Below are 12,741 nucleotides of genomic sequence, written 5' to 3'. Positions count from 1 at the left end.
GGATTCATGCCATCACCAGCCAGAGAATGCTTCTCCATTTATTTTCTCCATTGTAACGACATATCTGGGCAAAGGAATGGATGGCAAAGGTTATCGCGATGCTTACTCATTATTTATCATGTGCAAACATAGATTTCTGCCTTTCTGCCAAGTGTTTGGTGTGCTGCAATAGCAAACAGGAACAGAAAATGGCAACGGCAATCAGTCTCAATAAATGACACCGCTCCACGTTAGGCATCGCTCCCCATAGCCCGTCTCCAAATTTCAAAGAGTACATGGGACGCTGGAGGAAAGGCACATTTTGCAGGAATCATACCGAAGGAATGCACCCATCAAAGTCAGGGGCCCCTTTTAAGAGAAAAAGGAAGAGTTAAAGCTGATTGAGCTCAAGGGTTTAAGAGGGCAGGGCAGATGTTTGTTCGAGGAGGAGTTCCAGAATCATAAATTTATGCAATTCTCTCGTAAATCCAAGAAGGAATTCTGAAAGGCGACTTCACCCAGAGAAAGAATGTGGAAATGGATGCCATAAGCAGCAGCTGAAGCGACTGGTACAAATGCATTTTTTTTTAAAACATTGCTTACTACTGTCATACAATGAAAAGCTTGGTCTGTGTGCTATCCAGTCCAATCATACGACACACAAGTGTAATCAAGTCATACACAAGTACAACAGGTAGTGCAGAGAAAAATACTAGAGGACAGAATAAAGTGTTGCTGCATTATAGTTACAAAGAAAGTACAGATATGAAAAGAAGTGCAAGTCCGCAACAGTGTGAGCTGGAAGATCAGGACTATATGCTAGCTTATGAGAGGACCATTCTGTAGTCTCACAACAGCAGGGAAGAAAGAAGCTGTTCCTGAATCTAGTGGTACATGCTTTAAAGCTTTTGTAATTTCTGCCCAACGGGAGGGGGGAGAAGAGGGAAAAACCGGGATTTAATTACACGTAAAACAATAACAGAAGATAGGTGAACTAGGGCAAGTAGAATTTGCACACATCAATGGCAGCACAGACAATAGGGCTGAGGTTTCATTGTGTAAATTATATGTATGGAAAGACGGTCGGAAGCTAATTCACAGGTTCGATAAACTGAAGGCGAAGCGAGAAGAGAAAGAGTCAACACCCTTTTTAGACAGATGGTCTGATTTTGTTTTTAATCTGAGAAGATGGCAAGTTATCAGAACTCTTTTCCTCGAAGGGCAATGGGAAGAGTCTTAAATACTTTTAAGACAGAGATAAGTTGCTACTTAAATAAGTGAGCATGAGTTTACCAGGGGTAGGCATGAATGTGAACTTCAGTTTACAATTAGTCATTTCTTTACAATTACAATCATTTCTTTAGTCAGAGGGTGGCGAATCTGTGGAATTTGTTGCCACTGGACGCTGTCATTGGGTCTTTTTAAGTCAGAGATTGACAGATTCTTGATTAGTACGGTTGTCAGGGATTATGGGGAGAAGGCAGGAAAATGAGGATGAGTGGAAAAGATAGACAGGCTATGATTGAATGAAGGAGTAAACTCAAGAGGCCGAATGGCTCACTTCTACTCCAATTACATCACATCAGCCATGATCTTCTTGAATGGCAGAACAAGCTCGAGTGGCTGAGTGGTCTACTCCTGTGCCTAATTAGTGTGTGTGCATGGTTGTAATTGAGGGGTAGGAGTTCACTCCACCCACAGGAAGAATAATTTCATCCTAATGCACTCTAATTTTCCCACTTTCATGTCACCATTCGCTTCGACATTCGAGCTGATTCACCACATCATCAAGCAGTTTCCATTAAATTGCGTAAATAAATAATTAAAATAATTGCAGGGTTATCAGGAAGGAGGAGGTTGGCATGTTGTGCCGTAACAATCCGATCATCCTATCCCTTCCAACAGCAAGAGTTAGCAACAACCACCATTATCAACACTGTTAACCCAGCAAAAGGACCCTGGTGAGGTTACATTTAGAGTATTGTGTTCAGTTTTGGTCACCCTGCTATTGGAATGATGTTAAGCTGGAAAGGGTGCAGAAAAGATTTACGATTATGACGCCAGGACTCGAGGGTCTGAGCTCCAGGAAAAGGTTGAGCAGGCTGGCACTTTATTCCGTAAATCGCAGGAGGATAATGAATGATCTTGCAGAGGTGGACAAGATCAGGAAAACAATAGATAGGGTAAATGCACAGAATCCAGAGTAGGGGAATCAAGAACCAGATAACATAAGTTTAAAGCAAAAGGGGAAAGATTTCATAGGAACCTGACGAGCAACTTTTTTTAACACAAAGGGTGGTAGGTGGAGGAGCCATCTTGGGGAACGGCTGCTAACCAGCAGCCGTCCGTTTAATTCATTTTTTTTCCAGTTTTTAGTTAGTTTTGTTCGTCGTTTTTTCGGAGAAATGGACTTCTTATTGTGGGGGGAAGGAGGTAACCTTACTTCTAGGTCCCTACCTGGTCGGTGAGGCAGCTTTTTCTCTGGGCTGCCCGTCGACCCGTCCTCGTGGCCTACCAGCGGGCTTGGAGCGCCGTTTCCTGGTGGGGACCGCCATCGCGGAGCGGAGCGGGCGATGCCTTGCCTGGGTCCCCGCACTGGATCGACGCGCTGGAGCTCCGGTGAGCTGGACCGCCGAGAGCAACACCTCCGGGCTGTGGGGCTGCAGAGCAGAGCGGGCGGCGCCGACATTAACATCGGGAGCCTGGGAGCTCCAACTCTGTGCGTCCTTGTCGGCTTCGGAAGCCGACAATCCCCTGCTAGGAAGCGGCTGTTCCAGGTGGCCCAGCCGCTGTGAGGACTCTCCCGACGCTGGGGCAAGACCACCCGGCTAGAACGGTCAGGAACATTGGGCCTCCGTTGAGGCAACAGCGGTGGCCTTAATAGGCCTGACTTTTGGGAGAACTGGGGTTGAGGACTGGACATTGTGCCTTCCCCCACAGTGGTATCCATTGTGGGGGGGATGATTTTTCTGTGTGTAAGTTACTTTGTTAGTCAGTGTCCAAGATGGCTGTCGGAAGAGAGAGTGGGCGCTAGCGCGCTTTAGCTGCTGCTGCTCTCTCTTCACATTGTTTTTTTTGATTTTTTGATTTTGTGTCTTTGGAGCGATATCCATCTTTAATTTGTGTGTTGATGATGTCCTTATTATTTATTTTTCTCCGACTATATGGTTTTTTTTTTTGTCTTCTGTTTAATCTTTGTAAGGTGACCTTGAGATTTGAAAGGCGCCCGAAAATAAAATTTATTATTATTATTATTATTAGGTATATAGAATGAGCTGCCAAAGAAGGACGTTGCAGCAGGTACTGTCACAACTTTGAAAAGAAAAACATTTGGACAGGTTCATGGATAGGATAGATTTACAGAGATACATGCAGGCAGGTAGGACTAGTGTAGATGAGGCATGTTGGTCAATGTGAACAAGTTGGGCCGTTTCCACGCTGTATAGGCTTCTGTGCGTGATAGGACGATTAACAGGCAGAAAATAGGTTAAGGGAGGGAATTCAAGACATGTTTGCAGTTGTGTGCATGACTTCTGAGGGTGCAGGTACAGAAACCAGAACAAACCCAGAGACACAAGGAACTGCTGGTTTAGTTTAGAGATCCAGCGTAGAAACAGGCCTTCGGTCCACGGAGTCCTTATTCGCCAACATTCGATCACCCATACACTGGTTCTATCCTACGCATTAGGGACAATTTTTACAGAAGCTAATTAACATACAAATCTGAAGGTCTTTGTAATGTGGGAGGAGAAAACACACGGGGTCATAGGGGGAACATGTAAACTCGGTATAGACTGCACCCATAGTCAGGATCAAACCCAGGTCTCTGGCGCTTTAAGGCAACAACTCTCCCGCTGCGCCGCGCTGATGCAGGTGTTGGAATCATCAGGAAAACGAGTGCTGGAGTAACTCAGCAGGTCACGCAGCACCTGTGGAGGAAGTGGACAGTGTTTCCGGTCGGGATCCTTTGTCACACAGATAATAGGGGGGGAGGAGAGTTTACGTTTAAAGAGAAGTGGCGGTGGATCAATGCTTGTCGAGTTACTCCAGCACTTTTTGTTCAAAGCTGGAAGAGAGATGCAGCTTTTCCTGCCTACCCATAAGAATCTTTCACTCACAATTTAACATTTCCTCTCGGGTTTGTTCCAAGTTCCTCCCACATCCCAAAGCCGTGCGGATTGGTAGATTGATTGGATGCCGAAAATTGCCCCTTGTGTGTAGGTGAGTGAGGGAATCTGGAGTACATTGATGACAGTGTGAAGAGATTAAATGCAATAAAAAGGAACTGCAGATTCTGGTTTACACCAAAGATAAACACAAAATACTGAAGTAACTTGGCAGGTCAAGCATCTCTGGAGAAAATGGATAGGTGATGTTTCAGGTCAGTCTGAACAATGCTCCCGACCCAAAACTTCACCTATCCAGAGATGTTGTCTGCCCGGCTGAGTTACTCCGACATTTTGTGTCCATCTTTGGAGAGAATAAAGGTGGATTTTATGAGCAGTGTAAATGGGTGATTGGTAGTCAGTGTGAACCTGATGGGCCAGGGCGTGTGGTCATAGTATCTCTCGCTTTCTCACGAGAACGAACACAGGAATGATTGGGTTAACATATGATGAGCATTTGAAGGCACTGGGCCTCAACTCACTGGAGTTTAGACAGGTGAGGGGGGACTTCATTGAAACTTACCGAATAGGGAAAGGCCTGGCTAGAGTGGGTGTGGAGATGATTGAATGGCGGAGAAGACTTGATGGCCCGAATGGCTTAATTCTGCTCTTATCACTTATAACATGGCTGTGACAATTCCATTCACCTGCTTTACTTCACTGAACATAGCATCAATACACTATTTCTCTTCCAATCGAAGATTTGAATACTATCTAATAAATGCCAATTAAAAGATCATTAGCTCTATAATTCTTCCAAGTAACCATCTCAAATAGCTTAGCAAACTTATTCGCATGAATCTAGTGCAGAACCTGTAAACACTGTTGACACTGCCAAAGGATATCACAATGCGCAGTCAATGTGGTACTTACATGAAGTACAATACATGTACCCAAAACCACAAACTATGACATCATCTTTGAAGCTTTATTTACAGAAGAGGCTGGGGTGGAGGTGGGGGAGGGAGGGAGGAAACAAGAACCCTCTCGCTGGTTCTAAATAATGAGATCTTAACCTCGTCAAGTACAATTCATCTTGTCTGAGTGCCACACGCCCACAATACTGAGTGTTGGCCTAGATTCCGAGCCTGTGTCGCAGACCATAGAAATGTACAGCACAGGAACAGGCCCTTTGGCCCACAATGTCTGCGCTGATCAGAATGCCACAGACGGCTATGGAGGCCAAGTCAATGGATATTTTAAAGACAGAGACTGACATGTTAGTTCGGGTATCGGGGGTTACGGTGCAAAGGCAGGAGAACAGGGTTGAGAGGGAAAGATAGATCAGCCATGATTGAATGGCAAAATAGTCTTGATGTGCCAAATGGCTCAATTCTGCTCCTAGAATTTATGATCAACTAATATCAGATGGAACCGGGTTAGACAACACGAATTATAAGGTCAATAACATATTCACACTGCAGTTGGGCAAACTTAGAAATTAGTAGCTAGAACATGCAGCTGGGCCCATACCTCTGCCCCATCGTTCAATAAGATCATGTACGATCCCACTGTAATAGCAACTACAATTTTGGGTTCACATATATTAAATTTTTAACACTTTATTAGGAATCTATCCACTTCTGTCTTAAAAATATTCAAACACTACTTCCGTGCCGTCTCAGCAATGATGTAGAAAACACATTAAGTAACTTCCACACGGTAGTCTCCCACAAACTGATCTAATAGGGTATGGGAACAATCTGCTCAAAACCACAAGATATAGCAGAGAATTGTAGATAAAATCCAGTCCATGACACAGAACAGATTTCCCATCATTGACTCCTGCACTTCACTGGCTTGGAAAAGCAGCTAATAACATAATCAAAGGTTTATTCTCAGTGGAACATGGGAGACCGAGGAAAACAAAGTGCTGGAGTAACTCAGCGGGTCAGGTAACATCTCTGGAGAACGGGGATAGGTGTTGTTTCGGATCAGGACCCTTCTTCAGATTGGAGAAAGCCAAAGACCCGAAATGTAACAATAGACAATTGACAATAGGTGCAGGAGTGGGCCATTTGGCCCTTCGAGCCAGCACCGCCATTCAATGGCTGATCATCCCCAATCAGTACCCCGTTCCTGCTTTCTCCCAATATCTCCTGACTCCGCTATCTTTAAGAGCCCTATTTAACTCTCTTGAAAGTATCCAGAGAACTGGCTTCCACCGCCCTCCAAAGCAGAGAATTCCACATACTCACGACTCTCTGTGAGAAAAAGTGTTTCCTCGTCTCCGTTCTAAATGGCTTTGCCCTTATTCTTAAACAGTACCCCCTGGTTCTGGACTCCCCCAACATCGAGAACATGTTTCCTGCCTCTAGCATGTCCAAACCCTTAACAATCTTATGTTTCATTAAGATCCCATCTCATGCTTCTAAACTCCAGAGTGTACAAGCCCAGCTATTCCATTCTCTCAGCATATGACAGTCCCACCATCCCGGGTATTAACCTTGTAAACCTACGCTGCACTCCCTCAATAGCATGAATGTCCTTCCTCAAATTAGGGGACCAAAACTGCACACAATACTCCAGGTGTGGTCTCACTAGGGCTTTGTACAACTGCAGAAGAACTTGACGCCATTTAGATAGTAATCTGCCTTCCTGTTTTTGATACCAAAGTGGATAACCTCACATTTATCCACATTAAACTTCATCTGCCATGCATCTGCCCACTCCCCCAACCTGTCCAAGTCACCCTGCATTCTCATAGCATCCTCCTCACAATTCAGATTCAGATTCAATTTTAATTGTCATTGTCAGTGTACAGTACAGAGACAACGAAATGCATTTAGCATCTCCCTGGAAGAGCGACATAGCAAATGATTTGAATAAATAATAATAAGTGTCCGGGGGGGTGGTGATTGGCAGTCACCGAGGTACGTTGTTGAGTAGAGTGACAGCCCCGGGAAGAAGCTGTTCCTCGACCTGCTGGTTCGGCTGCTACCCAGCTACCCCAATTCACACTGCCACCCAGTTTTGTGTCATCTGCAAATTTGCTAATGTTTCTTTGAATCCCTTCATCCAAATCATTGATGTATATTGTAAATAGCTGCGGTCCCCGCACCGAGCCTTGCGGTACCCCACTAGTCAATGCCTGCCATTCTGAAAGGGACCCGTTAATCCCTACTCTTTGTTTCCTGTCTGCCAACCAATTTTCTATCCATGTCAGCACTCTACTCCCAATACCATGTGCCCTAATTTTGCCCACTAATCTCCTATGTGGGACCTTATCAAATGCTTTCTGAAAGTCCAGGTACACTACATCCAATTACTCTCCCTTGACCATTTTCCTAGTTACATCCTCAAAAAATTCCAGAAGATTAGTTAAGCACGATTTCCCCTTCGTAAATCCATGCTGACTCGGACCGATCCCGTTACTGTTATCCATGTTCTCCAGGGATGCTGCCTGGTTCACATGACAATAACATAAACGTTCAAATTATGCCTGACTGCACTGAAATGTCCGCAAGCTAAAGCATTAACTGTGTTTTCTCTTCACAAACACTATCTGGCCTGTTAAATACTCTAGCATTTCCCCTTTTTTTATTTTTACTATATTTTCTCTCCCTTTCACAGCAAAGTCTGATCTATCTTGATCTATACTTCCTTCTCATCATTCACTTCACCACACCCTCCAAAACCACAGATCAAGATAAATCAGACTTAGCTTCATGTGCCTCCTGTGGTTGAGATGCATGCAGGAGAAACATGAAGCACAATCCCCCGGCCTTCCACTTAACTGTTTGCATTGATAGGAGTTAACCGAGCAAAACATCCTAAGTTGCCTTCAACATCTACTCTCCTATTTAAATTATTTACAAGTGAGTAAATCATTCCAAAGCTGCTTCATAAGAGGATCTTCAGTAAAGGGTGCAATAAGCCACGGATGTAGTCCTGGGGAGAATACAGCAATGCTGGAGTAATTCAGCAGGTCATGCAGCATCCCTGGAGTATTTGGAGAGGTGATGTCTTGGATTAGGACTCTTCAGTCTGAAGAAGGGTACTGAGACAAAACATCATCTATCCATATACCCCAGAGATGCTGCTTGACCTGCCAAATTATTCCACCACTTTGTGTCTTTCCTTGGTTAACCAGCATTTGCAGTTTGTTATTTGTACAAGGATGTAGTCCTGTTCTTCCAACCTATCTCATTGCAGCCATTGCACTTTCTTTCCAACCTGCACTTTCTCAATAACTGTAATGCTATAACGCTGTAGCACTATATTCTGCACTGACGTTTTTCTCTTTGCACTTCCTGTTTTACTTGTTTGCACTCGTATATGGCATTGTGTTTAAGAAGGAAAATCGAAGGTAGACAAAAGTGCTGGAGAAACTCAGCGGGTGCAGCAGCATCTATGGAGCGAAGGAAAGAGGCAACATTTCGGGCCGAAACCCTTCTTCAGACAAAGAAGTCTGAAGAAGGGTTTTGGCCCGAAACGTAGCGTCTTTCCTTCACTCCATAGATGCTGCTGCACCCGCTGAGTTTCTCCAGCACTTGTGTCTACCCTCGTATATGGCATATAACTGAAAAGCACGCAAACAAAGTTTTCCACTGCATCTCAGTAAACATGATAATAATGAATCAATACATGCAGTCAATGAGATGCCAGGGACAGGTAGCAAAAAAAAGGAGATGTGAAGCAGAAACAAGTAACAATTACCAGTATTCACAAATGAGCCAGATGAAACTATGTGGGACAAAGGAAACTTGAGACAGGAGGGGGGTGGGTGTACATATACGGCGCTGTAAGGCAGCAACTCTACCGCTGTGCCACTGTTGCCCTAAATAGTGCAGTCTTATGGCCTTATGGATTAGTGTGGTATATTTAATCCTTTTCATTGATCAACTCTCTTCAACACCTTCTGAAAATAACCTCTCCCACCCGACCTGAAATGTCACCTATTTCTTTTCTCCATAGATGCTGCCTAACCCACTGAGTTACTCCAGCATTTTGTGTCTATCTTCACCCAAAAACATATCTGCCCGCCAACCTGCTCATTGCCCATCCTCCCCCTGGAAAGGCCACCACCCCACTGTTGGCAGCCTACATTCATCCAAACATCATGCTGGCAGCTATTATTAGCAATGGGACTTACTGTAACTGTCCCCCTCCCAATCCACCCACACAATTCTCATAGCGAAAGCAAGAAAACGTGAAGACAGCACAAAAATAGGAAGGAAATGCAACTGGTTGTAGGCTAGTCAAATTAAGCAAAGGGAACTGAAACAGGTCTTCCACCACTAGCAGGCACAAGGGCTAGACATCTAGAAACTACAGCAAGGTTCGCAATCAAGGGTCCTTCACCTAGATAGGCACAAAATGCTGGATTAACTCATTGCGACAGGCAGCACGTCTGGATAGAAGAAATGGTTGACGTTTCGGGTCGAGACCCTTCTTCAGTCAATCATTGTTTCTTTGTTGGGTTTTAAATGCCTTGAAATTAACATCTTATGTTAGCAATCTTTTGCGAAGTTATGAGCTATGGACTTTGCCTGCAAGGGAAGTGAAATATCAGCATTTAATGCATCTTTACATCTAAACCTTTCCTTACCTAAAGATTTTCACTCCTTCCCGGTCGGTATAAAGTCGTCTGAAGCAGGGTCCCGACCCAAAATATCACCTATGATCTCCTGAGATGCTGCCTGACCCGCTGAGCTACTCCAGCACTTGGGAGTCTTTTGAGGGCAAATGGGGCTGGACCAGGTGGATAACATGATCAACATGGACAGATAAGGTTGTAGAGCCTGTTTCAGTGCTCATGCCCCATTGCAGAAAGGAAAGTTCAACCTTGACCTGTCTACCCACCAATTGTAGAATATTTCAAAGGGGAAGGAGCAAAAATGTCAGTTAGACACGCTGCGCAAGTCAATCACCGTGATCTTTTTTGTCAGTCAAAGCCTGCAGTTCCTTGTTTTGATCCATTTGCCTGCATTTGGCCATATCCCTCTAAACTCTCCCTATTCATGCTGGATGAGATGACTTTATGCCTTTTAACCACTGCAATTGTTAAAAGGCCCATTATTTTGTGCCTGTTCTAAATATGTAGGTTGGAATTGCAGATGCTGGTTGATACTGAAAATGCTGGAGTAACTCAGCTGGTCAGGCAGCATCTCTGGAGCAATGCCAGGTTTTGAAAGACACAACATATTATCAGAATATAATGCAAGTCATGCATGAAGAAAACAAGATAGTTGTGTAAAATTGTTTAATTTCTAGAACTAAGGAGGAACATAAGGTATTGAATATAGTCATATGAGGTTTGTATTACATCCTGACATCTCAAACCAAATTAAATTTCATTTCTGAACTTCTTAAACTTAATTTATAGAATCCAATTATATGGAAAATTACAATAAAATTCCTCTCAGCAAACAGAAAGAAGGCTTTTATTTCACCATATTGGAAGATGTTGTCCGCATAATTAAGGGCTCACTGCTGCAATGTAGGAAAAGTGGATGTCAATTTATACTCAGCAAATTCAATAGATTTATGAAAAGAAACTGATCAGAAATACTAACTGCTTCTTTCCCCACAGTTCCCACCTGAGCTCCTAGCACTTTCTAATTTTCAGATTTAGCTATTGTATTGCAAGGTTTAGTTTCATTGAGATACAATGCAGAAAAAGGCTCTTCGGCCCATCGAGTCTACGCCGTCCAGTGATCCCTGTACACTAGCACTATCCTACAATCCAAGGACAATTTACAATTTTTACCGAAGCCAATTAACCTACAAACCCGTACGTCTTTGGTGTGTGGGATGAAACCGGAGAACCCGGAGAATATCCATGCAGTCGCAGGGAGAAGGTACAAATTCTGCGTAGTCAGGAAGAACCTGGGTCTCTGGCACTGTAAGGCAGCAGCACAACCGCGCCACCCAAGGTCTTGGGAATCATCTGATGCATGAACCAATAAGCACACATTGCCAGTTCCCGCTACACACATTGTATCCTTTGAGTTTTGGCTACCAGTTTCCAGGAATTTGCTCTGGAAATTTGTCTGTTGCAAAGAAACAAAAATTGGGCAATGGAAGAAATGCAGGATAAACCGTAGATAGACACAAAGTGCTGGAGTAACTGACTGGTTTAAGCAGCATCTCTCAAGAAAACGGATGAGTGACGTTTCTTTTGAAGAACCCTTCTTCAGACTGAAAGTACAGGGGAGGGAACTGGAAGTAGGAAAAGGCCAGAACAACTCATGGCCGGCAACAGATGACCTAAACGGTGGAGCCCAATACCGCCGATTGTTGGCTGGTGAAGATGTGATAACGAAGGAATACAAGGATGCGAACAGTAGACTAGTAGGACGTAGTGATAGGGGGGTAGGGGGGGGGGGGGGGGGGGGGGGGGGGGGGGGGGGGGGGGGGGGGGGAGAGGGGGCAGGCGAGGGGGCAGGCTTTTTCTCTTTCACCCCGTAGTCAAGCCTTTTAGTATTGAATATTCTGTATAATTTTGATGAATAATTTTATATTCATCTGGCAGCTTGTTCATAAATCCACCACCCTCTGCATTGAAAACTCTGCTCCTCAGGTTCCTCTTAAATCATTCCCCTCTCACCTTGAACCTATGCCCGCTAGTTCTTGATTACCCTATGCTGGATAAACCTGTGCATTCACCCTAGCTATCCCCCTCATGATTTTACACGCAGTTATATCAGTACAAAGAAAAATCCACGGCTGTCCCATGGGAGAAACACATTGCTAAAGCATAGCCTCTACTTTCTTTCATAATGAATATACACTTTTCAGAAAGGATGCATCTAAACATGTTTTAATGTCTTAAGGCACTTCATAGTGCTGGAGAGCATCACCAGGTCAGGCAGCAACTCTCGGATCGGGATCCTTCTGAAGAAACGTCACCCATCCATGCTCTTCAGAGATGCTGCCTGACTTGCAGAGTTACGCCAGCACGCTGTGTGTGCCAGAGGAAGTGGTTGAGGCAGGTGTTATGACAACATCAGCGTGTGACAATGAAACTCATCAGGGCGACAGTGAAACTAGTACGACAACCGGGGTGGAGGAGGGACAGAGAGAGAGGGAATGCAAGGATTACTTGAAGTTAGAGAAACCCATATTCCACTGAATTTAGGCAGCACATGCTCCAAAGACGATAACTGCTTACCAATGGTGCGTCGCAGTTCCTCGCACTGACTGATGTGGGGCAACCGTAACATTTCCTTCCATTTTTTACTCCGGCCCTTCCTCTTTCCTCCACCGCCTGTAAAGAAACAAAAAGCATTTAGAGCGATCACTTCTCGCCCTACACCTCCATCTCCTTTTCATCTGTAGCCTTTGTCCACTCATCTGCAAATCAAACCTCCTCTCACTTGCATCCACCTATCACTTGCCAGGTTGTGACCACCCTCAACTCTTTTCTAGCTTTCTCCATCCTTCTAAGGAGGGTCCCCACCCGAAACGTCTTTAGCAGATGAAGACAAAAATAGTGCTGGAGTAGTGCAGCTGGTCAGGCAACATCTCTGGTGAACCTGGAGAGGTGAATTTTCAGATAGGGACCCTTTCAGACTTTGTAGAAATGTGTCCCTCTCCAACAGGTTATGTGAGACTTCGGAGAGAGGGGGAGGGGGGACTTCGGGGAGAGGGG

General features: G+C 44.6%; 1 protein-coding gene across 2 annotated transcripts in view; it reads right to left on the bottom strand.

Moving 5' to 3' along the window:
- LOC129695387 (G protein-coupled receptor kinase 6-like) overlaps positions 1–12,741 on the bottom strand; it is a 111,700-nt gene that overhangs the window by 65,633 nt on the left and 33,326 nt on the right. For both annotated transcript variants that reach the window (XM_055632292.1, XM_055632293.1), the window contains exon 2: positions 12,262–12,357. In XM_055632292.1, the coding sequence (XP_055488267.1) occupies positions 12,262–12,357 (96 nt within the window). The remainder of the gene's footprint in view (positions 1–12,261; positions 12,358–12,741) is intronic.

This window comes from Leucoraja erinacea, chromosome 3 (genome assembly GCF_028641065.1).
Source record: "Leucoraja erinacea ecotype New England chromosome 3, Leri_hhj_1, whole genome shotgun sequence".
Taxonomy (NCBI): domain Eukaryota; kingdom Metazoa; phylum Chordata; class Chondrichthyes; order Rajiformes; family Rajidae; genus Leucoraja; species Leucoraja erinaceus.
This window is presented reverse-complemented; position numbering and strand designations above follow the sequence as displayed.